Source organism: Salvia splendens, chromosome 12 (genome assembly GCF_004379255.2).
Source record: "Salvia splendens isolate huo1 chromosome 12, SspV2, whole genome shotgun sequence".
NCBI classification, from domain to species: domain Eukaryota; kingdom Viridiplantae; phylum Streptophyta; class Magnoliopsida; order Lamiales; family Lamiaceae; genus Salvia; species Salvia splendens.
The window spans coordinates 3,992,526-4,020,270 of NC_056043.1; the positions used below are offsets into that span (position 1 = coordinate 3,992,526).

Genomic DNA, 27,745 nt, shown 5'->3' on the forward strand with positions numbered 1-27,745 from the left:
TTGGTAGGTATATTTCCAACAAATGTCACATTATGCATTATAAAAAAGAGTAAATTATCATTAATCAATTCAACTGTCTCTTCTCTCCTTATTAGGAATCCAATTAATATATTGAACTATATTTTATCTATTGCTTTAGTATCCCAAAATAGTGAATATGACCTCAAATGTGATTACCCATTCATATAATCCAGGAAAGATCCATGATATTAAAATTTTGTTCACGGAATATTTCTCCGTGTTACTCTTTTAGTCTATTCAAACAAATATGCCACGTTTCCTTTAAAAAGAATAAATTATCATTAGTAAATTCAATTATCTCTTCTCCCCTAATTAGTATTCTAATTAATACAGTTTAACTTTACTTTAGAATCTCTTAAAATCTCTGTGACACCCAATCTCTACATTTATAAACTATTTTATGTTATAATTCAGAGGAAAACATTAAAGAAAACATTTAATTTTAGAAAACATTAATAAATTCAAAGAATCTTAACTAGTGCAAATACACTAATTTAGTACGTATGTATATTAATTTGCCTTGTACGAATACAATGCAGTATTCCAAATAAGACGTCCTCGTATCTGTTGGTGAATTAATAATTAATGTGAAAATAACTCTTGTGCTACTACTAATCAATTGTGTAACAAATTAATCATGCACCTGTGTGGAAACTCTAATATGAAAATGGCAATAGGAAGTCAATAAATGGCCTACCAATTCACTCATGTCACTATGCATGTAGCCAAAATCACGAGGACCTTATTATAACAAATTTCCAATTGGATAAAGTGGAATCTAAGGAAAATATATATAGGTTTAATTCAATTAATCTGTTACACTTAAATAAGCCTATATAAACTACATCAGCAAAAAAAATAAATCATATCATATCGATAATGGCTTCAAAACTATTTCTCATCATGGCCGTAGTAGCAGCAGCGCTGCCGTTCGCCGCGGTGGCTGATTATGTTCGACCGCCGCCGCGCCCAATACTTAATTCCTCGTTGAGCTCGCTGCCACCTTCTATTCCTCAGCAGGTAACTCATCACTTTCATTCTTGTTTATGAAAATGCTCTGCAAAATTTGGCTTGCGTTTAATGATTTTTTTTTTTTATCATATTACTAAATGAATGAAATATGATAGCTGTAAAAAGCTGTGAAAAATGGGTGATAGTAGGAAGGAATGTGGTTGAGCCATTTGTTAATGTGAACACTTTGACAAAACTTTGTTACTGTCTTGTCTAACTATACCATCTCCAATACTACACTAAAACCTAAAATTAGATTGATAATTAGCTTTAATGGTACTCCAAATCAATTTTATTTTTGATTTTTGAGTAAAAAATATTGTACCTATTTTTAGATTTACATTAAACTAAAACCAAAAACTATTTCAAATTTTGTGAGTTACTAAAAGACATAAAAGACATGATATAGAGAATATTCTTTAAAGTCCGAGTTTATTGTAAATGGTTGGAGGAAAGTCATATTTGATGTGACATTTACGTTAATATGAGTTTGAGTTTAGTGTAAATGGTTTGAGATAGTGTAACAAAATTTATTGAAAAACTTTTAACTTTTGTGTTTCAACATCCTACATCCATCAACCATCAATTTAGCTATGGAAAAGCCTTGATGCTCTGAAAAAACTTGGAAAAATATATCTAAAACAGGTTATGGATTAAAGTTGTACGTTTCGTACATATTTTTGTATTAATATCCAATTCGAATTTAGAAAATAGAGCTTTTTTTTTAGAATGCCTATTTTTGCTTTCTTTAAGGACCCGACCCATATGTTTTGTTTATTATGTTTCGTGAAATTTAATGTCTCTTTTCTTAAAATTTACCATAGTACTAGTATTTGACTTATTAATATACATTTGTGTATTGCGAAATTAGATGTGTTTTATTTGAATATAAGACTCGTAATTTCAATGTTTCATACCGGTGAAAGAACTAGCAAATTAACGAATCAAGATAGAAATTTATTTTGATTTAAGTTACGGTAAAAGACAAACAACAAGAAGATTAATATTTTACTAAATTTTCTTAATTATTATTTTTTAATTATAGGAGATTATTAATTTATGAGGCTGATGGGATCATGGGACCATAAATTTAAGAATCTCTTAAAAAACTATTCTCGTCATCCCATAAGTACTCCGTATTTCATTTTTCTTTCTTAATTGTCTCATTTCAAATCCATATTCCATTTAAGAAGTAATTGTATAAATCATCTATACTTTTTTATTATCCATAAAATGTGATAATCTAGTGAGACAGATGAAGTACTCTCGTGTCCATAAAAAAATACTAGTCCACAATTTTAATGAGAAGATAGAGATAAAAAAAAGTAGGTAAAATAAGAGAGATGAGGAGAAAAAATAGGTAAAGTATGAGAGAGGAGAAAAAGTGGAAAAAGTATGAGGGAGAAACTTTCCATTTTTATAATGAGACTATTTTTTTTGGACATCCCAAAATGGCAAAATGAGACTATTTTTCGTGGACGGAATGAGTATTATTTTATTGATTTACATGAATTTAGGTCCATATCTCCTTGGCCGGAGCTAACCACATGAGGATCTCATGGATCACACCCGACGAGAACGCTCCAAGCCTCGTCGTCTACGGGACGTCGCCCAACACCTACCCCTTCACAGCTCAAGGAGAGAGCACAAGCTACCGTTACCTAACCTACAGATCCGGCACGATCCACCACACAGTCATCGGACCACTCCGCGACAGCACCACCTACTTCTACAAATGCAGCGGGGTTGGTCCGGAGTTCCAGCTCCGAACCCCGCCGTCTAAGTTTCCCGTGACCTTCGCTGTCACGGGAGATCTAGGTCAGACCGGATGGACAAAGACGACTCTGGACCACACTGCGAAGTCCCAACACGACCTTCTCTTGCTCCCGGGTGACCTTTCCTACGCCGACTACCTGCAGCCCGGATGGGACTCGTTCGGACAACTGGTGCAGCCACAGGCAAGTGCAAGGCCGTGGATGGTCACACAAGGCAACCATGACGTTGAGCATATACCGATACTCAAACGTGGCTTCATCGCCTATAATGCGCGGTGGAAGATGCCGTATCAAGAGAGCGGTTCCGGGTCGAATCTGTTTTATTCATTCGACGTAGCCAGAGTTCATGTTCTAATGCTTGGTTCCTATACAGATTACGATGTGAACTCCGATCAGTATAAGTGGCTCAAGGTATGACTACATATATGTTCGTTTGATAGCAGAATTGAACTTGAAAATTTTGGCCTTATACATAAACGGCACTATCATTAGACCAACACACGCACATACAAAATTTATAATAGTATTCACTTCTTCTTTTGGTGATGGTAGGGCGATCTTGCGAAGGTGAATCGTGGAAATACACCGTGGATCGTCGCGGTACTCCACGTGCCGTGGTATAACAGCAACACGGCTCATCAAGGTGAAGGTGACGGCATGATGGCAGCAATGGAGCCCTTGCTGCACGCGGCTTCCGTGGACATCGTTTTAACTGGTCATGTTCATGCCTATGAACGCACGGTATGGTTTGTTTCTTCTATCTTTATTCAACCTTTGAGTTTCAGCTGAACTATTTTACTACAAAAAAACAGAAACGTGTCTTCAATGGCAAATCTGATCCTTGTGGATTTGTACACATTACAATTGGAGATGGTGGGAACCGAGAAGGATTAGCTAGCAAGTACAAGGAGCAGCCTGAGTGGTCTGCCTTTCGCGAAGCAAGTTTCGGTCATGGTGTTTTCAACGTCGTGAATATAACTCACGCACTTTGGGGCTGGCACAGGAACGACAACGATCAACCTGTGGCAGCAGACAAAGTCTGGATAAATTCACTATCGAGTTCAGGGTGCCTGGCTAAAAAGAAAAAAGAACTCAGAAAACTACTCTTGGCGCCATGAAACTGATGATTGTTCAACCAATTCTACAAACCATTTGTTTCATAAAGTCATGATTTTAATTTTGGATTCTCAACTAGAATATGTGCCTCAGAGATCCTTTTTCTAATTCTTGGTTATGTCAGTTACCACAGACATGATCATTTATCTGTTTACAATTTTCAGAGACTAAGGCATGAAGATATATGTTCTTCTCTCATTGGACTTCTAATGTGTATTTTTTCCATGGATTCCAATACAAATACTATGAAATTCTATACATGAAATGCAATATATCTATCCTCATACTGACTTCGCATGGCGACAAACAAACAAGAGTCTAAACATAATTTCTACCATAGACTCAACCAATACCTCATTCTCTCTAGTTGTAACCGCCCACCGTTAATGTGCCTTCATCCAAGTGTTCCATTGAGCCCTCTTTGATGAAAAAGCTGCAAAGATCTCACTCGCCTTCTTTTTTGCCCTTCCAGAGTATAATCTGTTCGTCTTTGAACAAGATAGGGACACACGGAACCAGATCCTAAACAAGCGAAGGAAAAACAAGGGTTCATAACTTCCTTCACAATCTAGGCATTAACTTAATAATAATAATAATCAGTTTTCGTACTCTTAGTTTGACACCAATTTTCTTGCAATCACTTGAGCCCACATGAGTGCAGTCTAATCTCACAACATCATTGGACTCAAATGCTGTCCTCACTTTCTCCACGACGTTCACATACACACCATTCCTAGCTGCAATGTGACATAGGACGCAATGTAAGTATCTGATTTGCTAAAAATCTCAGAATCTCAGAGTTATACAAGTAGTTTACTAAGTTTCATAATAGGAGGAGAATTAAGCCCTCTGTTTCGCTTCTCCTTAGTTTCTTCAAACGTCAGGCCATCAGCTACATTCTTCACTAGCTTGGGATATATTGGCGCGAGAGGCTTCCATAACATAAGTGGAATCTGCGGCCGTTTTCTGAGGTCATAGTTATGCCCACGATACAGGAGGAGGATATTCAAGTGACGGTATATAATCTTCCCCCCGGTCTTGTCCTGCAAAAGCACTGCAACACTGGTTAGCTTATAAAAACGAGAGGAAGCTCGTACATGTGTCAAAGTTGTGAAGGTTTTAAACCTCGAGATGGAAACAGATGTTGTCCATGTCGAGAGTCGGCACCCCCAAGCACTTTATTCTCACAGCCTCAGCCCTTTTCCAGTGGCTGTGTATATCTTCCAGTGTGTTATGTGTAACACCTCCTCTCCCTATCATCACATTGGGATCCAAATCAATCAATTCATCAAGGAAAGCAAACATATTTAATTATTCAGTTATAATCGAGTTCAGATGTAGCAAGATATTTCAATCAACGGAAAAAGCCCTAAATAATTTTTATCATTTGAGTTGATTCATATACATATAATTGGAGAAATCCTAGCAATGAGAATACAAATGCTTAATCATAACAAGCAAATACAACAGAATTTCAAAACTTACCCAAATTGATTTGGCGGGAGCAATTGCTGTGGCGATACTTCTCAACGAGCTCAGCAACCTCCTCATCGGAAATCGGATCTCCAAGAACCTTCTGGCGCTCCTTCGCCAGCTTCTCCAAATCCGGCTTCACCGTAGCCGGGGCGGTGGTCCCGGTCCAATTCCGGTCGAGCCGGCCTGGTCCGAAAGGGGAGAATTTGGGGGGTTCGCGGAAACCAATTGGCTCAACGCCGGGGCTGATCTCCGAGTAAGAGTACATGAAATCGAAGGGCAGCTCAGGGGGTTTCTCAACGCTGTTGCTATTATTATCATTAACATTTGGTTGCTTGTCTTTCTTCTTTGCGGGTTTGATTTTTGTTCTGTTATGGAGTGTTTCTGAGGAAAATGGAGGGTCGTGAATTTCTTCTAATGCTGCCGCTGCCGATGGCGGAGAGTGGCTGAGGAATCGGAATATGGCGGGGAGGCGAGTGGATGAGGAAGGAGATGGATGGATTGCTCGACGCCATGAAAACAGCTTCAACATGTTGCAGAGAAGAGTGAGTTACCGAATTTCCCCCAAATTAAGTGTTCAAGTGAAATGAAAATGCTTAGTAGTCCATACTCCATAATTATAGTGAACAAAAATTTTAAATTTGAAAATAGTACTTTGTGCATGTTTATTGGGCCCTGGCCCCAATAAGATTCATTTCTTAAAAGGTTATTAGAGAGTCCACGCGACAAGGGAGCCCGGGCGGCTGCCGACTCCAAGGTGGCACCGCGGCTCCCTATTGCGATGGACAGCTGAGCAGTCAGCTAGTACTCCCTCCGTCCCGGGCTACTCGCTCATTTTCTTTTCGGCTCAGAGATTAAGGAATGAGTGTATAGGAAAGTCAAAAATGACGGCTGTAGGTGAAATTTTTTACTAAAAATGGAAAGAGTGCAAGTAACTTGGGACGCCCAAAAGGAAATAAGTGCGAGTAGTGCGGGACGGAGGGAGTACTAATTATCTAGAAATCAATCAGTATAATATTGAACAATGCTAAATTTATACATAAGTTATAAGATATAAGACCATCCACAATGCCGCCCAGCCGAGCGCCGGCGCTGGGCGGTTCGCTGGGCGGTCTATTACAGTCGCCCAGCGGGCGATTGGAGAGAGAAACCGCGCAGCGCTGGGCGGTGCACTGGGCGATCCGCTCGGCGCTATTGCAGCGCCCGGATCGCCCAGCGCACCGCCTAGCGCGAAAATTAATTTTTTTTTCGAAACACTATATATACGCGCTTTGCTCGTCATTTTCATTCGCACCACTTGTTTTAAAGAGTACTCTCTCTATTTTAATTTCTGTACAAGAGCAACAACGCGAAATGAGTAACGCGGGTGGTGGTAGTGGTGGTAGCGGGGGGGATGCTGAGGAGCACGAACGTCGAATGGCCGAAGCGTTGGACGCCTATACGACCAACGCGATAGACCAATGGATGGAAAGGGCCTTGTAGCCGGCGATACCTCGACCTCCCCCAGTGGTCCACCGCCGCAGTGTGATTGATCGGGATCACGTAGCTGCACATCAGCGCCTATACGAAGACTACTTCGCACAGGAGCCTCGGTTCAACGCCAACCTTTTCAGGCGTCGTTTTAGGATGAGCAGGGACCTGTTTATGCGTATTGTCAACGCATTGGAGTCTCGATATCTGTATTTCCGCTTCAGGCACGATGCGGCTGGCAGACCCGGCCACACACCTATTCAAAAGTGCACTGCGGCAATCCGGCAGTTGGCCTACGGAGGCGCGGCAGACATGTGGGACGAGTATCTCCACATCGGTGAGACGACTGCCCTGCAATGTCTGAAGAATTTATGTCTGGGAGTGATAGAAGTATTCGGTGATCAGTATCTCCGAACGCCTACCCCCGAAGACTGCCAAGATCTGTTGCGGATGCACGGGAGTCAGCATGGGTTCCCGGGTATGTTAGGCAGCATAGATTGTATGCATTGGGAGTGGAAGAACTGTCCCGCAGCCTGGAAGGGGTTCTACACGCCCGGCTACAAGGGAAAGAATCCCACGATGATCCTGGTGGCCGTAGCTGATTACCGGCTTTGGATTTGGCACGCGTATTTTGGGATAGCTGGTTCGAACAACGACCTCAACGTCCTCAACTCGTCGCCACTTTTCAACGAGCAGTGCCAGGGCGTCGGTCCGGCCATCAGTTTTGTCGCCAACGGCAACCAACATGATATGGGCTACTACTTGGCGGATGGGATATACCCTAGGTGGCCCGTCTTTGTGAAGACGATCCGATGCTCAGGAGATGAGATGAAGGCCTACTTTGCGGCACGGTAGGAGTCGGCACGCAAGGACGTGGAGCGCTCATTTGGGGTGCTCCAGTCTCGATGGGCGGCAATTAAGGGTCCAACGCGTTTGTGGAATGTCCAATGCATTGCTGATATAATGTACGCCTGTATTATCATGCACAACATGATTGTCGAAGATGAAGGTGGCGATCTGACCAATTGGGTCAACGACGATAATGAAGTCGGTCCAAGCCACGGCGTGGCCGCCCCCAACGTACGGAGTGGGGTACCTCACGATGAAGCCGGCCTCCTACAAGCACATGCCGACATGCGCCAAACGACGGCTCATATTTGACTCCAAAAGGATTTAATTGAAGAGTTATGGGCGCGGAGGATTGACCGCCGTTAGTTTTGCTTAATTATGTAATGTACTTTTTAAATTTTATTAATATTAGTGAATTTTCTTGTTTTTGTGTCGTAAATTTAATTCCGTATATTGTGTGATTGTTAATTATTTCATTTTGTATATATTTGTTAATAGTGATGTGGATAGTATGTGGCTAGGCTATGGCTGGGCTATTGCTGGGCTATTTGCTTGTTTTGATGATGTGGCAAGAGGATTTTTAGTGCTGATGATGTGGCTGGGCTATTGCTGGACTATTCCTATTGTGGATGGTCTAAATAAAAATGACATCAATTGTAGCGAGACAATTAAGAAATTTAAAAATGTTATAACTTAATTAGCTGATTTTACAATTTCTCTAAGTAATTAATTAATAATACTACTCCATTACTTTACAGCTTTTAACAAATTACTATGCATGCACTGCACTGGGATCACGTATAAGAGTTTTTATCCTCTCTTTCTAAATTTTGTCTTTGATTTCCATCGAATTTATACAATCTATAGACTGATTTAATTCTTAATTAAATTCAATAGTGAATAAAAATAAGTAAATAAATATAACGATGAGTACATGATTGGATCTGCACGGGGCGGACGTTAAGAGTACCTCTTAAGAGCATCCACTATAGGCGGATGCTTCAATCGCCCCGCCCCACTTTTTTTGTCCACAGCCCCACTTTTTTGTCCATAACCCTAATTTTTTCCTCCACTGCCTCACTATAGGCGGACACTTCCAGTAGCCCCAAAATTTTATAATCAATTTTTATTTTAATTTTTTCGTTTCGTTTTTAAATCCGCTGAACTGAAATATTTACAAAACGAGGTAATTGAGACCGAATATTCGCTGTATTGACAAAGGTAAAATTATACAACGAATGTAAAAAAAAATACAAATAAAAACGCCGCCACCGTCTAATCGGTGGCGTCGTCCGATTCCTCTTCCTCATCTCCGTCGCCTTCTCCATCGCCTTCAACGTCGCCCTCGTTGCCGCCGGCATCCGCTGCCCCAGGACCCTCATCAGCCAAGCGCAGACGGCGCTGGATCCGACGTATGAGGTCGGAGTATATATTCTTGATGTACGGGTCGGTTGCCGTCTCGTATTTACTGCAGGCATCATTCAATTCGTGCGCCACCTGCACATATACGGTATCCTTCAAGACCGTGCTGGCAAAAGGGGCCCTTGAAGGCGGTATAGACGCGGGCTGCGGGGCGCGCGATCCAGAAGCCGCCGACGATCGACGGGAGGAACCGCCGGCTTCTCTAGCGCGTCTGATAGAGGCACGTTGTCCCGGAGGGCGGGTGTGCCTAGAGTGTGTAGCGGAGGGCTCTGTGGCTTGCTCTTCGTTCAGGTCGAACGATTGCGAGCCGCTGCCGCTGCCGTTGGACTCGATGCCCATGCCGGGGGAGGTTGATTCCAACTCCATGGCTGAGACAGAAAGCCGCCATATCCCGACGGCTGGGAAGGATTGCCGCCATATCCCGATTCGTGCGAGCTGGGGGATTCGTCGTCTCCACCGTGCATTTTTTTAGAGTGAAAGTGTAGATAGTGATGTGTGAAAATGAAGTGTGTGAAAGTGTGTAAAAATGGATGGTGGAGGAGGAGTATTTATATATGTAATTTTCGAAAAAATTAAAAAATAAAAATAAATCAAAGGGGGCGGACGTGCATAGCCCGTCGCCCCACTATAGACCGCCCCACCCATCGCCCCATTTCGCCCCGCCGCCCCCACCGTCGCCCCGCGATCGCCCCGTAGGAGGCGATGCCTCTACCGCCCCACCCTCGCCCTAAATTTTCGTCCGCCCCATTCTCTCCTATAGTGGATGCTCTAATATAGTTAATGAAAAATAATTATTGAAAATTTGAAACATGATATAAATAGGAATTTGTGTCCTTGCTTGGCTTTGCATCTATTTACTTCATGAATCTCAAAAGGTTAATAGTCATTTAAAATTTTAAATCACGAAGTTTTGTCAAATTCTTATCTATTTCATGAACTTTGAAATTAGAATATTAAATTATGAATTTTCAATTTTTCTCAGTTGTCCTATTAATGCACAAAATATTGTCTTTTAACGATATTCAAAATGACGTGTTTCATTAACATACATATTTTTCTTTTTTATTCATTTATTTTATTATTTCTCTTGTTATTTTATTGATAGATTATCGTTTTTAACATCATCAAAAGACCTCGATTTGTGCATGAATGAGACAATTAAGAAAAATTGAAAATTTCGTTCAATTTCAAAGTTATGGAATAAATCAGAATTTTGATCAAATTTCATGATTTAAATGGCTATTATCCGCATATAAAAATAGGAATTGAAAAGTAAGTCTTTTATTACATATGAGTAGTAAGAAAACATCAAATTAACAATCATGTTCGCAAATACAGAGTCTTGGGCCAATATTTCCAGAACAACTTGACTTGCCTTCGACATATTTTGATACACACTTAATTTGACAACAATCGTCGCCGCAAACTCCTCCACCACAACATATTTTTTCTCCACATTCGCCGAATCCGGTTAAACATTTTTCTGCTCTTCCCACCTCAACTGCCAAAATAATATCTATTTTTCTCACAATATACAATTAAATATACTATAAGAACTAAAAAATTATGCTTGTGCACCTCATTAGTCATTTGGTAATAATACTATAACAGGTAGTATTATGAGTAAAAGAGAGAACTTGAAGATCAAAACATGTATTTTGAATTTTGAAACAATAATTTTCTTATGTTTCGTTGTAATTTAATTATAGATGTTTTTGCACAACGATTATACAAAATACCAAATTAAAATGCGACAATAGTATACAAATAAAAATGTTTTGTCTTTTGAAACTTGGTGCCATTGGATACAGGATTAGACACAAATACTATTTAGAAGAAAATATAAACAAGATTAAAATACCCCTCAAACCATAGATTAAAACTGATTGGTAATTTAGAAACCTAATATTGTATAATATGTTGAAAATGTGGCTAACTAAATAATTTACCTGAGGCAAAAGTAAGAATCAACAGAATGCAAATGGATTGATAGATAGAAGCCATTTTCGTAATTAGATTCGTTGTTTATATTTCAGAATTGAAAGATAGAGATGCCATATACTCCATGCAAATGGAGTATATATATGGAAGTTTTGCAGTTAAGACATTGTTTACATTAATATATTTTGCCAGATTTAAGAATGGGTTTTCCATTCATATATTCCATGGCCACACAATTAATAATTTAGTCTATTTTATTGTTGTATTAATTGTTAATTTCCTAAAATCGTACAATAGAAAAGAGACTGCATAATAAGATAAGAGGATTAAATTTGGCGTGGGCTTTACTTTACAACTAGGGATGTCAATTTAGCCCGCAACCCGTGGGTTGACCCGAATAGCCTGCCAAATTTATAGGGTTAGGGCTGAAAATTTCCAGCCCGATAAAATTACAGCCCTATTAGCCCGCACCCGATTAACCCGCAACCCGTTAGGGCCAGACCCGAAAACCCGATGGGCTGGCCCGGAAACCCGATAAAATTTATATTGTTCTATTTATTTGACTCTAATTCGACACTTCATTGATTATTTTATAATACAGATTACTGAAAAAATAACTTTCCATTTTATATATTAAGTTTTTATTAATATAATAATAGATAAATGAATTAGAAACTTCAAATTCACTAAAAAAATATATTTAAATTTCTAAACATGCTTTAAAATTTCTTGATGTTTATGTTTTATGTTGCATAAATCTCAAATATTAGTATTTGATCATGTTAATATTTGAGTTTACTCATATATCTCAAATTTATCATAATTAAATATTTTACATTTTATAAATATAACTAATTTTCACCATTATTTATTGGATTGATCGCATGTTAATTTTATCGGTAGCAACCTGATTAATCCGCACCCGATTGACCCGCAACCCGAATAGGGTTAGCCCGAAACCTGGTGGGCTGGCCCGATTGACATCCCTATTTACAACTAAAGAAAAAAAGGAAAGTTCTCCAAAAAATAAAAAATAAAAAATAAAAGGGAAAGTAACACTCTCACGTTATGTACTTACAATTACAATGTTACTTCGCATCAAAAATTTGATGGTCCTTTCATATCAAATGGCATGATGATTTAGTATACCTCACCAATAATTTCTTAACAAATGGACACAAAAAGGACCCACATGTCACGTCTATTTAACATCAACTCACAGTTCCATTAATTAATTTATGAAAAATAGCATAATACTATTTAATAAGAATTATCATACCTTAGAATTGGCAATGCCATATAATACAATATATATATAATACAATATATATGTATATTAACTTCATAATATAATTGTAATATTTCACTCATAAAAAGGTAATCATAGTATTATATTCTTTCACGTCAAGAAAAAATATTATACTATTATAATTATTATAATTGTTTGATAGTAGTATTATTTTGAGATTGATGGGTAAGAGTTTTTTTCTTTATTTTATATTCATACATATACATAAAATTTATAAAAATAAAATTTATGACTATAACTTATATTTTATATAGCTTTCAATTATTATTATGTTAAAAATTATTAATAAAATTTAATATGAGGATTCACTATCTTATCTTCATGCAATTAAAATGAACTTATTAGTAAAAGAAGAACTTCAATCATAAAATAAAAAACAAAGAGTATTTTAAATAATATATTAAAAGTTACAAATAATAACATATTCCACTGTCTATGTTGTCAAACAAACACATACATATATATTTTATAAAAAGCTTTGGAGGAAAACTTACCCATGGAATTCAAAAGGGATGGAGAATTGAAAATAATTTCTTATCTATATTGTATGAAAACACCGAATGAAAATTGAATAGACATACGAATATTTTTATTTTATAAGAGAGATATTGGAGTATATTTCATTCTAATTCTATGGTATGATAATTCCATATTTAATAGTATTATACTACTTTTCATAAATTGATTAATGAAACCGTTATATTAGTGAATTGATGTTAAATAGATGTGGCATGTAGACCATTTTTTATATCTATTTGTCAAGGAATTATTGGTGAGGTATACCAAATCTTCACGCCACTTGGTATGGAAGGACCATCAAATTTTTCCCGACCACTGAGTCTCACACAAACGGATCAACGTCGAATCTAGGAATTTTTATTTAGCATGCGATAACTGATTGCAAAGACTTAGAGCTTCAAAATCTGACTCATCATTGTTCTTCTCTTGTAAGAAATTTTCTTTCCTCTATTCCATCCTTCAATTAAAATTTTGTTTCTATTTTTTTTTCTAGATAAAACTTCACTGTAGGTAAAAAGTGGATTAATTTGTAGTGCTACTTTAGTTTTTGAAGAGCGTGTTATAGTTACTAAAATTTGATCTTTTGGCTTATTTGAGCAAAACCTTCATTTAAAATTGCACTAAAAGACGTTTATTTAAATTTATAGTAGTAGGTTTCTACTACTAGACCGTTTATATTTATTATTTTATAAAAACAGGATCTCGGTATAATATTAGCAGAAATTTTGTGGTGTAAATGTATTCCTTGTTCCCCTGCTGAGTCTGCCCAAGCTTGAAGTCGATAATTAGGTTGATAGTCGAGATGAATTCCAACAACAAGACAAAAACTCACTCAATGCAAGTAGACGCACATATTTGTTGTTGGTTTCATAAGCGAGCCCTGACATGAGTGCGCATGCGCACCGGCGTGCTCAATGTCGTGCGCATAACGTTGTACAGTGTTGAGCACGCCGCATTTGCGTGCTCAATGTGCTTATCACGAGCTACACAATCCAATAATTGAACACATGTATATCTATTTATATAATATTATAAGCCCATGCATCATCACTTGTAAGGGAACCAAATCCAATAGATGCCATTCAACATCAAGACAAGATTCCTCTGAACTCACTAACTGATATAAATCCAAAAACCAACCATATACCAAGCTAAGTCAAATATATTGATAATCACAACATCTCCAAACCACTTCATTGATTTCTCCATCACTTCACAATGCCCTCCCTCCTTCCTATCTTCCTCCTCCCTCTCATCCTCCTCCTCCCCATATACCTCATCCTCTCCACAACAAGAAAATCACCCAAAAACACACCCCCGGGATCCTTCGGAATCCCGTTCATCGGGCAGAGCCTCAGCCTCCTGTGGGCCATGCGCGCCAACACCGCCGACGAATGGATCGCCGGCAGAGCCCGGAGATACGGCGCTGTCTCGTAGCTGAGCCTTTGGCACACCGACCCTGTTCATCTACGGCCGGGCTGCAAACAGGTTTGTTTTCTCTGGCGATGGGAACAAACTGAGCAATCAGCAGACGGATTCGGTGAGGATGGTCTTAGGCGATCGCTGCCTGTTGGAGCTTGTCGGGGAGGATCATAAGCGGATTCGAAACGCGCTTTCGTCTTTTCTGAAGCCAGATAGCTTGAAGGATTACATTGGTAAGATGGGAGGAAGAAGTGATGATGCACCTCCGTATGCATTGGCATGGGAAGAACAATCTCAAGGTATGAATTGGTTAGCTTGTGTGTGTGTGTGTTTTGTTGCTCGGGTCTCAACTCGGTAAGAGCTCGCCCGAGTGTAACTCATCGATTAACCGCCAATTTCAGGTTATGCCACTAATGAAGATGCTGACATTCAACATAATATGCTCACTTCTGTTTGGTGTTGAGAGAGGATCAGTGAGAGACACACTTGTATTGTATTTCCAAGAGATGGTTGATGGGATTTGGTCTCTCCCTCTCAATCTGCCCTTTACACGCTTCAACCGAAGCCTCAAAGGAAATATGATCAAAAGAATATGAAGGTACTTTTAAATCCCAGAATATGAAGGTACTTTTACAGTGGATCAAACAAGGAAATATGATCAAAAGAGAAGTAAATATTAATAGTATTAGGCATGCTAAGCTTGTTGAGTATTATATATGAACTAACTAGAATATACAGGATGAATACAGTTTGTATCACCTAGAATTTACATACAGGTTTGTATCAACTAGAATATACATACCAGATTCCAGGCACAATAACCTGCATAACTACGAGGACAACGTAGTTGCTTAGCAGCTTTCTGGTCTGGAATATTTTGGTGGCAATGAAGGGCAGTGCTCGTTCATGTGAGGATAAGGTTCCATGGTATTGTATCCAGGCAACTCCATCCGGTATTTCCCTTTGATTTGACAATAGGGAAGTTTTACTGTGTCCGCATCGTTGCACCACTTAGGCAAACGGCTTGAATTGTTGTCAAAGAACTTCAGAGAGTATGCATCTTTTATCTGAAAAATAGGTGTAGATAATCAATAACATGTTGGGTTTAACAAATATGGAATATGATCAATACTCCGAAAGTAAATGCAGTGTGCTCACCGTGAACTCAGTTACTTGAATAGAGTTTGCAAGTTCCCCAAACAGTCCCGCTTCCTTGTACATTTCAAAGACAAAAGCAACACATGAAGTTGACTTCCCGTCAACATAAACCCAATCGTCTTGTTCGGGGATTGCCAACAGTTCACCAAAAGATGATCCACGTTTCTCGACTTCCACAAGAATCTCAGAGAGAGTTAAGTTCTGCAGAGGTCAAAATTTCATAATATGTTACAACATTGCAATAAGGTGATAGGGATATATCAGACCAATATTCTGCACTCAGAGCTTAACTAGAAGGCAAGCTTACTCTCTACCTCAAAAGATTTTCCCAAATTGGTAATTACAAAACCTTTCTGTCTGTCAACAGAAGACTTCCAATGGAAAAAAAGATTTGTTTGGTTCATATCGGATGCATACACAGGGAAACAAAGCCACATACATGAAATAGGCCCTCAATGTTTTTGTGTTCAGTGAACTGCTGGAAATTGTTAGATTGTTCAAGCAATGTCTAATTTTGAGAAGTGAAAACACTAACAAAGCCAACATGGTGATACACAAATCAGCTTCCTTACATGAAATAATCCTTTGCTTCATAAACTTCAAGTGTAAAATCAACGAGATGGGAATTAATATGACCTGAGTTCCAAGACGTTTGTTCAATGCTTCAGTCCACAAGCTACCGGCTTATGCAGGAGCCATCTGAGTCCAAACAGTCATAACAGAAGCAACCTGTAAACAAACAAGTTAAAAAGGGAAGAAGATGACAAATAAGCAATATACTCTCAGCAGCACAGTTGATTCATTAATTTGATCACCCAACAGCATCAAATAACATAAACCATTGATTGATACTTGGTTTACCGGAAGTCACAGATACTTGTTGTTATCAAAGAACATCATCAGATAACATTAACCATTGATTGGTACTTGTTTTTTCTCACTTTATATCGTCATGTTTTCAGAATGTACATGGTTTACTGGAAGTCACAAACTATTGTTGTTAAGAGTAACAGACTAGCCGCTTCAGCAGTCAAGAACTATACGTCTATGTGAACTCCCTATAAGCCTAACAAAGATAAGCAATCATTTTTTTTCAGACTTCTAGCTATTCCTGGTTAGGCATGCCAAGTGTCTATGAGTCCCCAGCTCATTCTTCAACATGCACATGGTCAGTCATAGCCCCTCCCACTATTTGGGAACTTACAGTTTCATGTTCTACTCCACTCCCCGAACGGGGTTCTTTCACCCTTCTGTCATGGTACTACTTCGCTATAGGTCACCCAGGAGTAATCCCAATAGAGTAAACATTTCCTCATATTCACAAGTAAAATCACCGGTCAAAAAAATGGCAAGGGACTCATAAGTTTTATGGGCTTTCCTGGGTTATTTTTCCCCCAAGAACAAGGATATCTTGAGAATGCGATCAAGTAAATGAATTCCATGAATATATCATACATACATAATGACAAATTTATGAGAATCAACTGCAGTTGAAATGTATAGTAAAATGACATAGGAAACAGAGAAAATTAGAAATGAAGAAACAAAAAAAGTGAGCTGCTATTGTCTCGCATAACTACTTGTAATACTTAAAAAGTGAAATACCTACCAGGTTAGCATCCAGAGGTGAGGGATAATTTCCACTGATTGTGTCGATCCAGCTAAAAATCAAGTTATGGTAACCATATGGTAACCCTGCCATGCTCTTCGCATATTCCCACGCAGCAGTCTCATTGAACTTGGCACGGACATCAGGATGCAAAGGAAGAAGCGCTATGTGTGGATTGGCGTCATCTTTAGTCAGCTCATATTCCCACCACTCATCCCATGTAAGAATAGCAATAATATCTTCTCCCTGGAGAAATTTGGGGGGAGGGGGAGACAAATAAGTTATTTGCAAATATATATGGAAAACTAATTTAATAATCGACAGACCATTAAACTCTCAATATCTGACATCAGATACAAGAGACATGCACGGATGTATGAGGTACTTTACCAGCATCAAATTAAGGATTTCTTTTTCAATACACACCAGGGTTTCCGATTAAGCATAAGCAACAGTTTACCTTCAATTTTTTTATACAGCATGAAGAATATGCTCTGGCTTTCATAACTCTGGTCATCATTTTGTGAATGATAGAAAAGGTGTTAATCTCCTTAATACATACTGAGCCATTTTTTCAATACTCAATCAAAACAATTCATATGCATAACATGTACAAAGAAAAAACGAAAACTCACACAGAACAATATACACCCAAAAGTGCAAGCTAAAGACCCAATTAAAACTATAAATGTGTTATTTAGCACAAATGTAACCTAAGCTTTGCAGTAACTAACTAACTATACCAAAGGCATACCTCCTCATTTTCATGCCCTGACTCTGCAACCCACAAGTTTCCTTCCGAGTCCCTCAAGCAGACTGCACTGTGACCAGCATAAGATCCAGTTACCCACTTCTCTAGAGTCTCAAAACCACCCCATCTGCCTCGAATTTTAGACAATGCAAGGAAATCACCAGAGTGGATATCATCAACAGTAATGTTGGTAATCCATGGTTCAGGTCGTGCTTCGAAGGTAGCACCCATGTGCTTTTCAAGAAATGCAACATTAGAGCTCTCACCCCACACAGAGTTCACAAACAGAGGCATCACCTCCCATAGAGCCTGCAGCGTCCCTATCATCCCCGCTTGCATCAGAAAAATTGCAACCCCCGTATGCTTGACCTATAAAATTCCCCAAGGAAACCAATCATGCATAATCGCATACCCTACTAACCACGTTTCTAAGTAGAGATAAACCAACTCACGTATTCATACTCAGCTGCTGATTCCCACTCACTGAAGTCAAGTGTATGCTCCCGAGACAGAAAGTAGTAGTCCCATGTCACGCGATATGGAGTTGCAAAAACATAAAGATCCATACATGTCCAACTATGGGCTTTCGTAACCTGAGCATAGAAACTTAACATGAGGCGAAAAAGTAGTTTAATGATATACAGTAGCTTCTGATTCACACCTCATGATCACCATAACTAAGTAGCAAGCAATCAACGAGACAACGCCTTAACTAATCCTACTCTTCAATAAGGGCGGTTTGGTAGGGTAGATAACTCATCTATATTGGAGCTATATGACCAAAAATAATCTAAAATGTGTGTTCTTATCATGCTTTGTTCAATCAATTTCAATAAAACAGTAACAGCAGCCTAATCTGACCAGTCTCCCATCGGAAAACCTAAAGCTACAAAAATAAACCTAACTTGGTACCGATCAAATACAAATCAATCACGGCAAAACATTCCCCCAAAACGGCTAATTTCAATTCCAATTGCCCTAACCTAAAAATTCCCACATCAAAATCGAAAAACAGGAAAAAGCAATTAACCTTAAGGTGGAGAGTACCGCCGCCCCACTGAGTTCCGCTGTTGTTATGGAACTCCAGCCACGCAGTGTTCTCATAGAAGCAAGCTCCTTTCCACTGCAAAATTGAATTGTTGGTGGAGGAAGCAGCCCCCACAAACGACGGCAGAAGGTCCACGGCGCTATTGAGCTTGTTCAGTATAGGCCATGAAATTTGCCTCGGCAGCAGCGGCAGCACGTCGGTGGGGCGAATGGGCGGTTTCAAGGCTTGTACTATGGGGGAGTGGAGACTGCATACGATCAAAACTGTGGATAATATAAGCTCGAGGAGAAGCTTCATGGCTCCAGAAATTTGGAGATGATAGTTGATGCAGAGATGTTTCCCTTTTTCGGCTTTAATTAAGGATGTGGATTTGACATGTAAATTTGCAGAATTTGAGGCATGTTAATTCGTATATGCGAGATGCTGTCTTGATCATAACGACGAAGATGCACTTTTGTCTGGTATACATAGTATAATCGAGAAGTGTAATTTAAACATTTACCTATTTTTTAAGGGTAAATTATAACAATCCCATAAAATTTAGTCTATCAACAATTTAAAAAATATATCAATTTTGAAAACTTTCTTTCTCAAGGCAAAAATTTCTCAATACTACGTCACAAATTTATTAAGATAGTCAAACGTTTTGTAGTAATATCTTATACAGTATTTGAGTGGTTCATTTTAGTAAGATCTTTGTTTTGTTAAATACCAAATTAAGAATAACATGTAGTACAAAAAATTATTTAAGTATTTTTTTGATAATTTATGGTAAGGAACAAATAGACTAAATCCGTCACTGCATAATATGGCTCTTGCATTACGTGCACATATAATTTATTTTAAAAATCTCATTTATTATTAAACAATATCTCACTTATATAGTTAACATAACTTACAATTTGTGGGTTAATCTCATTACATGATGTGGATGAAATCAGATACTAACTTATTGTACTAACTTTGCTAACTAATCAACTTAATATATTGAAAATGTCAAATTAATTACATGAGTATGTCATATTTCCTATGCCACTACATGATGTAAACTATACCCTCTATGTTCGCGAATAAAAGATGCATTTTGCTATTTTAAAATAGTCGGCAATAGAAGACGCGTTTATTTTCATTTTTAAATAAGATCCATGTTCAATTAATTCATTATATTCATATTTTATTATTAAAATATATAAAAATAATTTATATTTCACTATATCACCCAATATACTTATAAAATCATTTTTTAAAATTCGTATCAAATCAACACCTCATGCTCGTAGACAAAGTCAAGCCGAGTTAATCAGCGCCGCCCGCAAGTGTGCCTCTTTAATAAGTAGTTCTACACGACTCTACTAGCCAGCCCCAGGCATCCCACACATACACCACAACATTCTAGTATATCAACTTAAAGACATGGACCTCCTTCAAATTCAAACTAAATCCACAAATTATTTTCCTCGCAATTCCATTTCATCAATTATCATGTCAAATAAAAAACACAAAACTAGTAAACTAGTAGCCCATCCATCACTCATACTCTTTTTCTGCACTTTCCATCTCCACCACTATTTCCAATCGCCATTCTGCCTCAACGTCACCCCTCTCTCAACCACGCTCGAATCCTCAACCAAATCGCCCCTCCCACCCGCATTCACTCCTCCGCCACCGCCACCGCAGCCCAATAGCCCTCGGCCAGCCCGCTGCTCCCCAACGATCCAACCCTCCGCTCAAACTGGTCCCACCGCGCATGACTAGCTAGCGGATGCACCACCGTCCTCATTTCCCTATCCAAGTCCATCGAAGCCGCCGCCGCTTCCCACACCTACCTCGAGCCGATCCTCGCCGCCCTCCTCGGCTACGTCCTGGCCGATCTCGGCTCTGGCGTCTACCACTGGGGCATCGACAACTACGGAGGCGCCGAGACGCCAGTCTTCGGAGCCCAGATCGACGCATTCCAAGGCCACCACAGGTGTGATAGAAATTAAAATGCAAAAAATAAAAAAAAAATGGAAGAATCTTAAACACTACTCATAAGGGTCCGATTAGTACACGGAATTGGAATTAAAATTCTATGAAATTGAAAATTCCAAATCCTTTTGTTTGGTAAAATAAAGTTATTGACATGAAATTCAATTTAAAAAATTATGCGCATACACAACACACATTGCATACATACATAATACACACACTATATACACATAATACACGTTGCACATACACTGGATGTGTATTTTGTGGATAGTGTGTGGAGTGTATATATGTGGGTATGTGTATGTGCTATAAATTATGCAGTGAAGTTATCTAATTTATAACTATTTAAAATTTCAATTATCGATATAAATTTAAATTGTGAAATTGGATTCAATTTCAAATTCGTTAATTTATACCAAACATTGGATAATTCTAGTAAGTATCCTCTTGAAGGTGGCCCTGGACCATCACGCGCCGCCAGTTCGCCAATAATCTGCATGCCCTCGCCCTCACCGTCGCGTTCACGGTCACACCAATAAACCTCCTCTGTGGAGACGCGACGGCGCTGGCGTTCGTCGCGGCATGCTCGTGGTTCATCATGTTCTCTTAAAGATGGTAATCGAGAGAGGCGTTGTATTGGAGGTAGAACATGGTGGCAAAGATAGAAGAATGGTTTTGATTGTATTTTTCTGTTATGTTTTGAATAGGTTACACATGTTCCCTTTTATAGGGGAATTACAACCATAGGAAATACCACCATTACACTAGGAACTATCACTAATTAAATGTATCTAGGAAAGTTCACTCATTTATTGTAATACCAATTACCAAGTTATGGAAACTTGGTACTAGCCGTTATTCTCTTCTTTTTGACACTCCCCCCTCAAGTTGAGCAATGGTATCTCCAATGTTCAACTTGGCCAAAACTTCTCTAAAAATTCTGGGATTCACTGCTTTGGTTAGGATATCAGCCAATTGTTCCTCGGATCGCACAAACGGGAATTCTATGACTCCACCTTCCAATTTTTCTTTAATGAAGTGGCGATCGACTTCAACGTGTTTGGTTCGATCATGTTGTACTGGATTTTCTGATATGCTGATTGCCGCTTTATTGTCACAGAATAACTTACTCTTTCGGTTTGGGGGAAAACCGATCTCAGTAAGTAATCTCCTAAGCCATATGATCTCCATGAGTCCACTCTTGATGCCTCGGAACTCTGCTTCAGCACTTGATAAGGCTACAACCTTTTACTTCTTACTTCTCCAAGTAACTAGGTTGCCTCCGATGAAGGTAAAGTATCCACCGGTTGACTTTCTATCGACTGGATTACTTGCCCAATCGGCATCTGTATAGCCATCTACTTCAAGGTCCTTTCCTTTTCTTAAGAACACTCCATAATTTGTTGTGCCCTTGAGGTATCTTACTATTCGTAAGGCTGCGTTCATGTGTTCTTCTTGTGGTTGGTGCATGAACTGGCTGACAATTCATACTGCATATACAATGTCTGGCCTGGTGTGCGACAGATAGAGTAATTTCCCTACTAACCTTTGATATTTCTCTCGATCTGCAGGTTCAGCTCCCTCAACAATTTTTAGCCCATGATTCGGTATCATTGGTGTGTCAGCAGGCTTGCAATCTAAGAGGCCAGTTTCTGCCAACATGTCGAGGACATATTTTCTCTGTCTTAAGAATATTCCATGATTCGACCTGAGCACTTCAATTCCTAAGAAGTATTTTAGAGGGCCGAGATCTTTCATGTCAAATTCTTTAAACAGATTGATCTTGAGGTTGTTGATTTCTTCTGTGTCATCCCCTGTGATGATCATATCATCGACATAGATGATGAGACAAGTTATCTTATCTCCTCTCTTTTTTGTAAAAAGCGTATGATCAGAAAGACTCTATTTGAACCCATGCTTGACCATTGCTTGGCAAAATCTTCCAAACCAGATTCTTGGGGACTGCTTCAAGTCGTAAAGAGTTTTCTTTAATCTGCACACTTGCCTGTAACCAAATTCGGTCTCAAATCCAGGTGGAACTGCCATATAGACCTCCTTTTCTTCACCTAATTCTCCATGGAGGAATGCATTTGTCACATCAAATTGATGTAGCGACCAATCCTTACATGCTGCAACTGACAATAATGCCCGGATCGTGTCAAGTTTAGCAACTGGGGAGAAAGTCTCGTCGTAATCAATTCCATACACTTGAGTATATCCTTTGGCCACCAATCGCGCCTTATATCTCTCGATTGATCCATCTGCACGTCTTTTGATGGTGAACACCCATCTACACCCGACTGGTTTCTTCCCTTCTGGTAGACTACATTTTTCCCACGTTCCATTTTTGATCAGGGCATCAATTTCCTTTTTCATGGCTTCTCTCCAATGTTTGTGCTTAACAGCTTCTTGGAAAGACTGAGGAATTTCTTCTTCTTCATATAGGGCAACCTCGAATGCTCTGGCCATCTCTGTGAGGTGTCTTTGAGCTATGTTTGCTATTGAATACGTTGTTTTCCTTCCTTTCCAATCTGGAGAGTATCTTTTGGGAGGGATCCCCCTTGTACTTCTGTGTGGCAGTTCATACCGCTTCTCACTGTCCCCTTCTTGGCCTTCACTGTAAGTGTTAGTGATTTCTAAAGGAACTATGTTGAGTTCAGCAAGATTGTTTACCTCAGGATTCGAAGACGGAGTTGATGGTTGGGTGATGTCTCCAAACTCTGCGGCCTGACTAGTGGATTTTGATAGCTCATTGGCATGGCTTGTTTCCTCGTTTAAGTTGAGTTCTGTGCCAATGATAGGTCTGTTTTCCTTCCCCTCATCTCCCCCTTGCTCGGTTTCCCCTAGTATAGGTTCCGGCTGATGGATTGCGTCCGTTGGGATGTATAGCCAATTTAGTGGGTCGCTAATTGGTCTATGTGGTTGGCTCTCCCCCTGACCGCTAGATTGGCTATAGTAGTATTCTCCCTCAACAAAATCACAGTTCATGGTAGTATACATGTGCTTATTTATAGGGTCATAGCACCGATAACCTTTCTGATTGACCCCATACCCGAGAAAAACACATTTAACGGCACAAGGAGAGAATTTGGTACGGTCATGTTTCGGGATGTGGACAAAGACTGTACAACCAAAGACTTTCGGGTCAAGGGTGAGATAGGTTGGTTTCTGTATGGCTTCATGGTTGATAAAAGTATCGATGGGAGTTTTGAAGTTGAGGATACCTGTTGGAAGACGGTTCATAAGGTACACAGCAGTGGCTATAGCTTCTGGCCAAAAAGATGTGGGGATTTTTGACTCGATGAGGAGAGCCCTGGTGATTTCTAGGATATACCTATTTTTCCGTTCTGCTACCCCATTCTGTTCAGGTGTGTATGCACAAGAAGTTTGATGGATAAGCCCCTTTTCAAGAAAGAAGGATTTCATGTTGGCATTTAAATATTCCCCCCCATTGTCGGACCGTAAGACTTGGATATTTTGTTTATACTGAGTTTGGACCATGCTGTAGAATTGGGTGAATTTTTCAAAAACCTCAGTCTTATTTTTTAAGAAGTAGACCCAAGTCATACGAGAAAAGTCATCTATAAACAGGAGAAAATAACGGAGACCCTGGCCCCCATTGATTGGGGCAGGACCCCAAACGTCAGAGTGAATCAGAGAAAGCGGGGTAGACACTCGAGTATTATTCAGTTTAAAAGAATGACGATGGCTCTTGGCCAAATGACAAGTTTCACAATCAAGAGAGTGCACACTAGAAAACATCTTAGGAAACATTAATTTCAGATATCCTATGGAAGGATGTCCTAACCGATGATGTAAAAGCCAAGCCTTTGTTGTAGTTGCTTCACGGGTTAGTAATGCCGCACTTTGTTGAGCTATCTCATCCACGTAGTACAATCCACTTCGTTCAGTGCCACGCCCAACTATCATCCCCGTCTTGGTATCCTGTAACACGCAAAAACGAGGTTGCATCAGTAATTTACAGTTTAACTCCTTGGTCACCTGACTAACAGATAATAATTTGTGTGAAAAAGTTGGGACAAAGAGGCAGTTAGAGAGCCGGAGAGTTGGAGAAATATTGATAGTGCCTGCCCCCTCGACTCGAGCTAAATCCCCCCCGGCAGTTTGGACATAGGTTTTAGTCGGTTTAGATATTGTGGAGAAGTCATTTGGATCGAAGGAGATCGTGTCAGTAGCCCCACAGTCAAAAATCCATTTGTGCTCCTTTTGTTCGACTGTGGTGGATGAGGTAAAGGCTAAGGCTTTAAAAGGGTTATGACACGGGATATTAGGTTGAAAGACTAGCCCGTCTGATTTGTCGGGGAATTTTTTGGAAATTTTTGGGGCATTTTTAGGATTTTCGGAAGTGTTGAGGTAAGTTTGGGGTTTTGTGGTGGTATTGGGGTTAAATTTGAAAGGTGAGGAAGTAGTGGGGTGATTTCGGGTAGGATTAGATACTCGGGAGTTGGGGGGGAATTTAGGAAACTTCTGGGGGGGCGATTCGAATTTCCGAAATTTGTTAAAATAACCCCCAAATCCCTCAGCCCTAATTTCATACGGCGCCTCAATCATCTTCTCCTCTCCAACTCTCAATTCGGCCTCTGTCGTTCCGTCGGTGCTGGTGACCGTTGACGCCACCGTTGACGCCGGGTTACCTTCCGACCAGACCCGGGCGATTGAGACCGATGCGACGGCTTTTTCATCCCCGCCGTTCCCCGTCGCGACGAAGCTGTGGCGACCCGGACCTGGAAGCTGTCCGCCGCCGTTCCCCACCGTGTTGGCTTTACCGACGTTGCCCGCCGAGCTCTCGGTGTTGGTGGCTCGGTCCCCAACGGTCACCGCCGCTGTTGCTCTGCCTCCTCCACCCCGATTCCGGTTCTGCCTTTTCTTTATGTCTTCCCACCAATCGGGAAATCCGTGGAGGTGGAAGCATGTATCCACCGTGTGCTTCTTCCCACCACAGTGGCTGCAAGTCATTTTGCTCTTGTCGGTTGGAGTCGCAGATCCGGCAGAGAACTTGGGTGGCGGTGGTGGTCGGCTCCGGTTCATCGCTGCTAATCCGGCACCTATTCCAGCTCCTTGTGAATCTCCAGAGAGTTTGTAAACCCGCTCATTAGCCGATTCGCGTCTTACCAATCCGTAAGCGCTTTGTACAGTGGGTAGTGGATCTTTGTTTAAGATTTCCCTCTTTAATGCATCATATCTTTCATCCAACGCCCATAGAAATTGATATAATCTATGCCTTTGAGTGTTGCTGTTGTATTTCTGAATAGATGATGGAGTATCCATCGGATTTGGATCCATTTCGTCGATGGAAATCCAGAGCTTCTGGAACTTATTCCATAAGTTTTCAAGGCTCATATTCCCCTGCTTCATGTTGTACGCTTGCCTGTGCAGATCCGAAACTTGGAACGGATCAGTTCCACTCCCGTATGTAATGGCCAGACCCTCCCATAGGTCTCGGGCCGTTGCGTATTGTGATACTTCGTTGACAAGATTGGCTTCGATGTTGTTTATAATCCAGTTGAAGCAGCAATGATCTCTCTGCTTCCACTTCGGATAACCGGGATCACTAGTTGGGGGAGGGTCGGTAACTCCGTTGATGTGAGACGACAGACCCTTCCCTCCGATTGCGTGTTCCATCAGAGTTGTCCAGAGGGAATAATTGTCGCCATTCAATTTGGTTTGAAGGTGTATCTCCCCCAATGATTCTGGTTGATTTGAGGGTGGAGGGGGCTGTTCTTGAGCTTTTGGTGGTATATTGATTTGCCTAAGGAATTCGGCTAATTGGGCAGCGAATTCCCCTGAGAAATTCATTAATGGTTGGTTGGTGTTTGTAGCTTCTGAGTCAGATCCTGACATGGCTTTATTTCTGATTTTGCAGGTTTAAAATAAAAGGGCCGGGAAAGGTATAAGGCCGGGAAGGGTATAACCGGGACGGTGATGAGAATTTTCTGAGTCCCACACCGTTGCAACCTGCTCTGATACCATCTTAAAGATGGTAATCGAGAGAGGCGTTGTATTGGAGGTAGAACATGGTGGCAAAGATAGAAGAATGGTTTTGATTGTATTTTTCTGTTATGTTTTGAATAGGTTACACATGTTCCCTTTTATAGGGGAATTACAACCATAGGAAATACCACCATTACACTAGGAACTATCACTAATTAAATGTATCTAGGAAAGTTCACTCATTTATTGTAATACCAATTACCAAGTTATGGAAACTTGGTACTAGCCGTTATTCTCTTCTTTTTGACAGTTCAGCCAGCAGTCCCACGCGTGGGCGCGGAGCAAGCTGCCACCATTGGTGGCGGCACTGCAGGACGCCGGGGTACTGGTGTCGCGGACGCAGCACACGGCGCATCACCGCGCGCCGTACAACAACAACAACTGCATCGTGAGCGGGGTGTGGAATGAGGTGTTGGATGGTTCTAAATTCTTTGAGATTATGGAAATGCTGATTTTCTTTAGGTTTGGACTGAGCCCAACGCTGGTTGGACCGAGGAAGCTGAAGCTGAAGCCACATCTTTATTATCCTAATTAATTTATTTATTCAACCCCTTTTTTTATTTTTATATACACATGGGGAATAATTGATTGAGGAATTGGCAGGGAATATTCATTAGTTGAAAATAGTTTTCGTTTTATGTGAAATTTGGTGCATGTATTTATATAGGAACGTTTCAAATTGAAATTGAAGTGATGACGTAATTATCCACTGATGATTTGTAATCGGGTTTCGAGTTTTTTTTCATTATGATACATCAAAATGGTTATTGGTAATATTAATTTTATAAATTACTTAAAGACCAAAATACTACTATTTTTTTCTACCAAATTTAAATAAATATAAAAAGAGTCTATTAAAAATTTTATT

At 39.9% G+C, this 27,745-nt stretch overlaps 4 protein-coding genes and 2 pseudogenes across 5 annotated transcripts; 4 read left to right on the forward strand and 2 right to left on the reverse strand.

Moving 5' to 3' along the window:
- The first annotated feature begins 900 nt into the window (after nt 1–900).
- Nucleotides 901–3,971, forward strand: LOC121759624 (purple acid phosphatase 18-like). The gene is made up of 4 exons (XM_042155280.1): nt 901–1,041; nt 2,550–3,218; nt 3,360–3,548; nt 3,620–3,971. Exons 1-4 carry the CDS (start codon nt 901–903, stop codon nt 3,923–3,925), a joined length of 1,305 nt encoding a protein of 434 aa, XP_042011214.1. The 3' UTR covers nt 3,926–3,971.
- LOC121759625 (CRS2-associated factor 2, mitochondrial-like) lies at nt 3,222–5,964 on the reverse strand. 2 transcript variants are annotated; one of them, XR_006041694.1, is made up of 7 exons: nt 5,409–5,964; nt 5,049–5,176; nt 4,741–4,966; nt 4,533–4,660; nt 4,277–4,445; nt 3,713–3,827; nt 3,222–3,605 (listed from the first exon to the last, which is right to left on the reverse strand). XR_006041694.1 is itself a non-coding variant. In XM_042155281.1 (5 exons), the coding sequence occupies exons 1-5, from the start codon at nt 5,926–5,928 to the stop codon at nt 4,368–4,370; spliced, it is 1,080 nt and encodes a 359-aa protein (XP_042011215.1). In that variant the 5' UTR covers nt 5,929–5,964; the 3' UTR covers nt 4,099–4,367. The 2 variants fall into 2 exon arrangements, 1 of the variants encoding a protein (XP_042011215.1); XM_042155281.1 differs by lacking the exons at nt 3,222–3,605; nt 3,713–3,827 and having other exon boundaries at nt 4,099–4,445.
- An 8,160-nt stretch (nt 5,965–14,124) lies between these two features.
- Nucleotides 14,125–14,791, forward strand: LOC121757423 (taxoid 14-beta-hydroxylase-like). Its single transcript, XM_042152972.1, has 3 exons — nt 14,125–14,339; nt 14,395–14,627; nt 14,730–14,791. Exons 1-3 carry the CDS (start codon nt 14,125–14,127, stop codon nt 14,789–14,791), a joined length of 510 nt encoding a protein of 169 aa, XP_042008906.1.
- Nucleotides 14,792–14,983: 192 nt separating this feature from the next.
- On the reverse strand, nt 14,984–19,338 carry LOC121756799 (annotated as a pseudogene).
- On the forward strand, nt 19,308–27,622 carry LOC121757424 (annotated as a pseudogene).
- Nucleotides 21,751–22,673, forward strand: LOC121758490. The gene is made up of 2 exons (XM_042153880.1): nt 21,751–22,156; nt 22,437–22,673. The coding sequence occupies exons 1-2, from the start codon at nt 21,761–21,763 to the stop codon at nt 22,575–22,577; spliced, it is 537 nt and encodes a 178-aa protein (XP_042009814.1). The 5' UTR covers nt 21,751–21,760; the 3' UTR covers nt 22,578–22,673.
- Nucleotides 27,623–27,745: the final 123 nt, after the last annotated feature.

What these genes read in the sequence shown, in the direction of transcription:
- LOC121759624 (XM_042155280.1), top strand. Translation starts at nt 901, where the DNA reads ATGGCTTCAAAACTATTTCTCATCATGGCCGTAGTAGCAGCAGCGCTG. An exon ending in CACCTTCTATTCCTCAGCAG is followed by an intron (nt 1,042 to 2,549) that starts GTAACTCATCAC and finishes ACATGAATTTAG; the next exon opens with GTCCATATCTCCTTGGCCGG. An exon ending in TTCATGCCTATGAACGCACG is followed by an intron (nt 3,549 to 3,619) that starts GTATGGTTTGTT and finishes ACAAAAAAACAG; the next exon opens with AAACGTGTCTTCAATGGCAA.
- LOC121759625 (XM_042155281.1), bottom strand. Translation starts at nt 5,928, where the DNA reads ATGTTGAAGCTGTTTTCATGGCGTCGAGCAATCCATCCATCTCCTTCC. An exon ending in ACATCTGTTTCCATCTCGAG is followed by an intron (nt 4,967 to 5,048) that starts GTTTAAAACCTT and finishes GTGCTTTTGCAG; the next exon opens with GACAAGACCGGGGGGAAGAT. An exon ending in AAATTGGTGTCAAACTAAGA is followed by an intron (nt 4,446 to 4,532) that starts GTACGAAAACTG and finishes TCGCTTGTTTAG; the next exon opens with GATCTGGTTCCGTGTGTCCC.
- LOC121757423 (XM_042152972.1), top strand. Translation starts at nt 14,125, where the DNA reads ATGCCCTCCCTCCTTCCTATCTTCCTCCTCCCTCTCATCCTCCTCCTC. An exon ending in CGGAGATACGGCGCTGTCTC is followed by an intron (nt 14,340 to 14,394) that starts GTAGCTGAGCCT and finishes GGCTGCAAACAG; the next exon opens with GTTTGTTTTCTCTGGCGATG. An exon ending in ATGGGAAGAACAATCTCAAG is followed by an intron (nt 14,628 to 14,729) that starts GTATGAATTGGT and finishes CGCCAATTTCAG; the next exon opens with GTTATGCCACTAATGAAGAT.
- LOC121758490 (XM_042153880.1), top strand. Translation starts at nt 21,761, where the DNA reads ATGGTATCTCCAATGTTCAACTTGGCCAAAACTTCTCTAAAAATTCTG. An exon ending in CTAGGTTGCCTCCGATGAAG is followed by an intron (nt 22,157 to 22,436) that starts GTAAAGTATCCA and finishes CTCGATCTGCAG; the next exon opens with GTTCAGCTCCCTCAACAATT.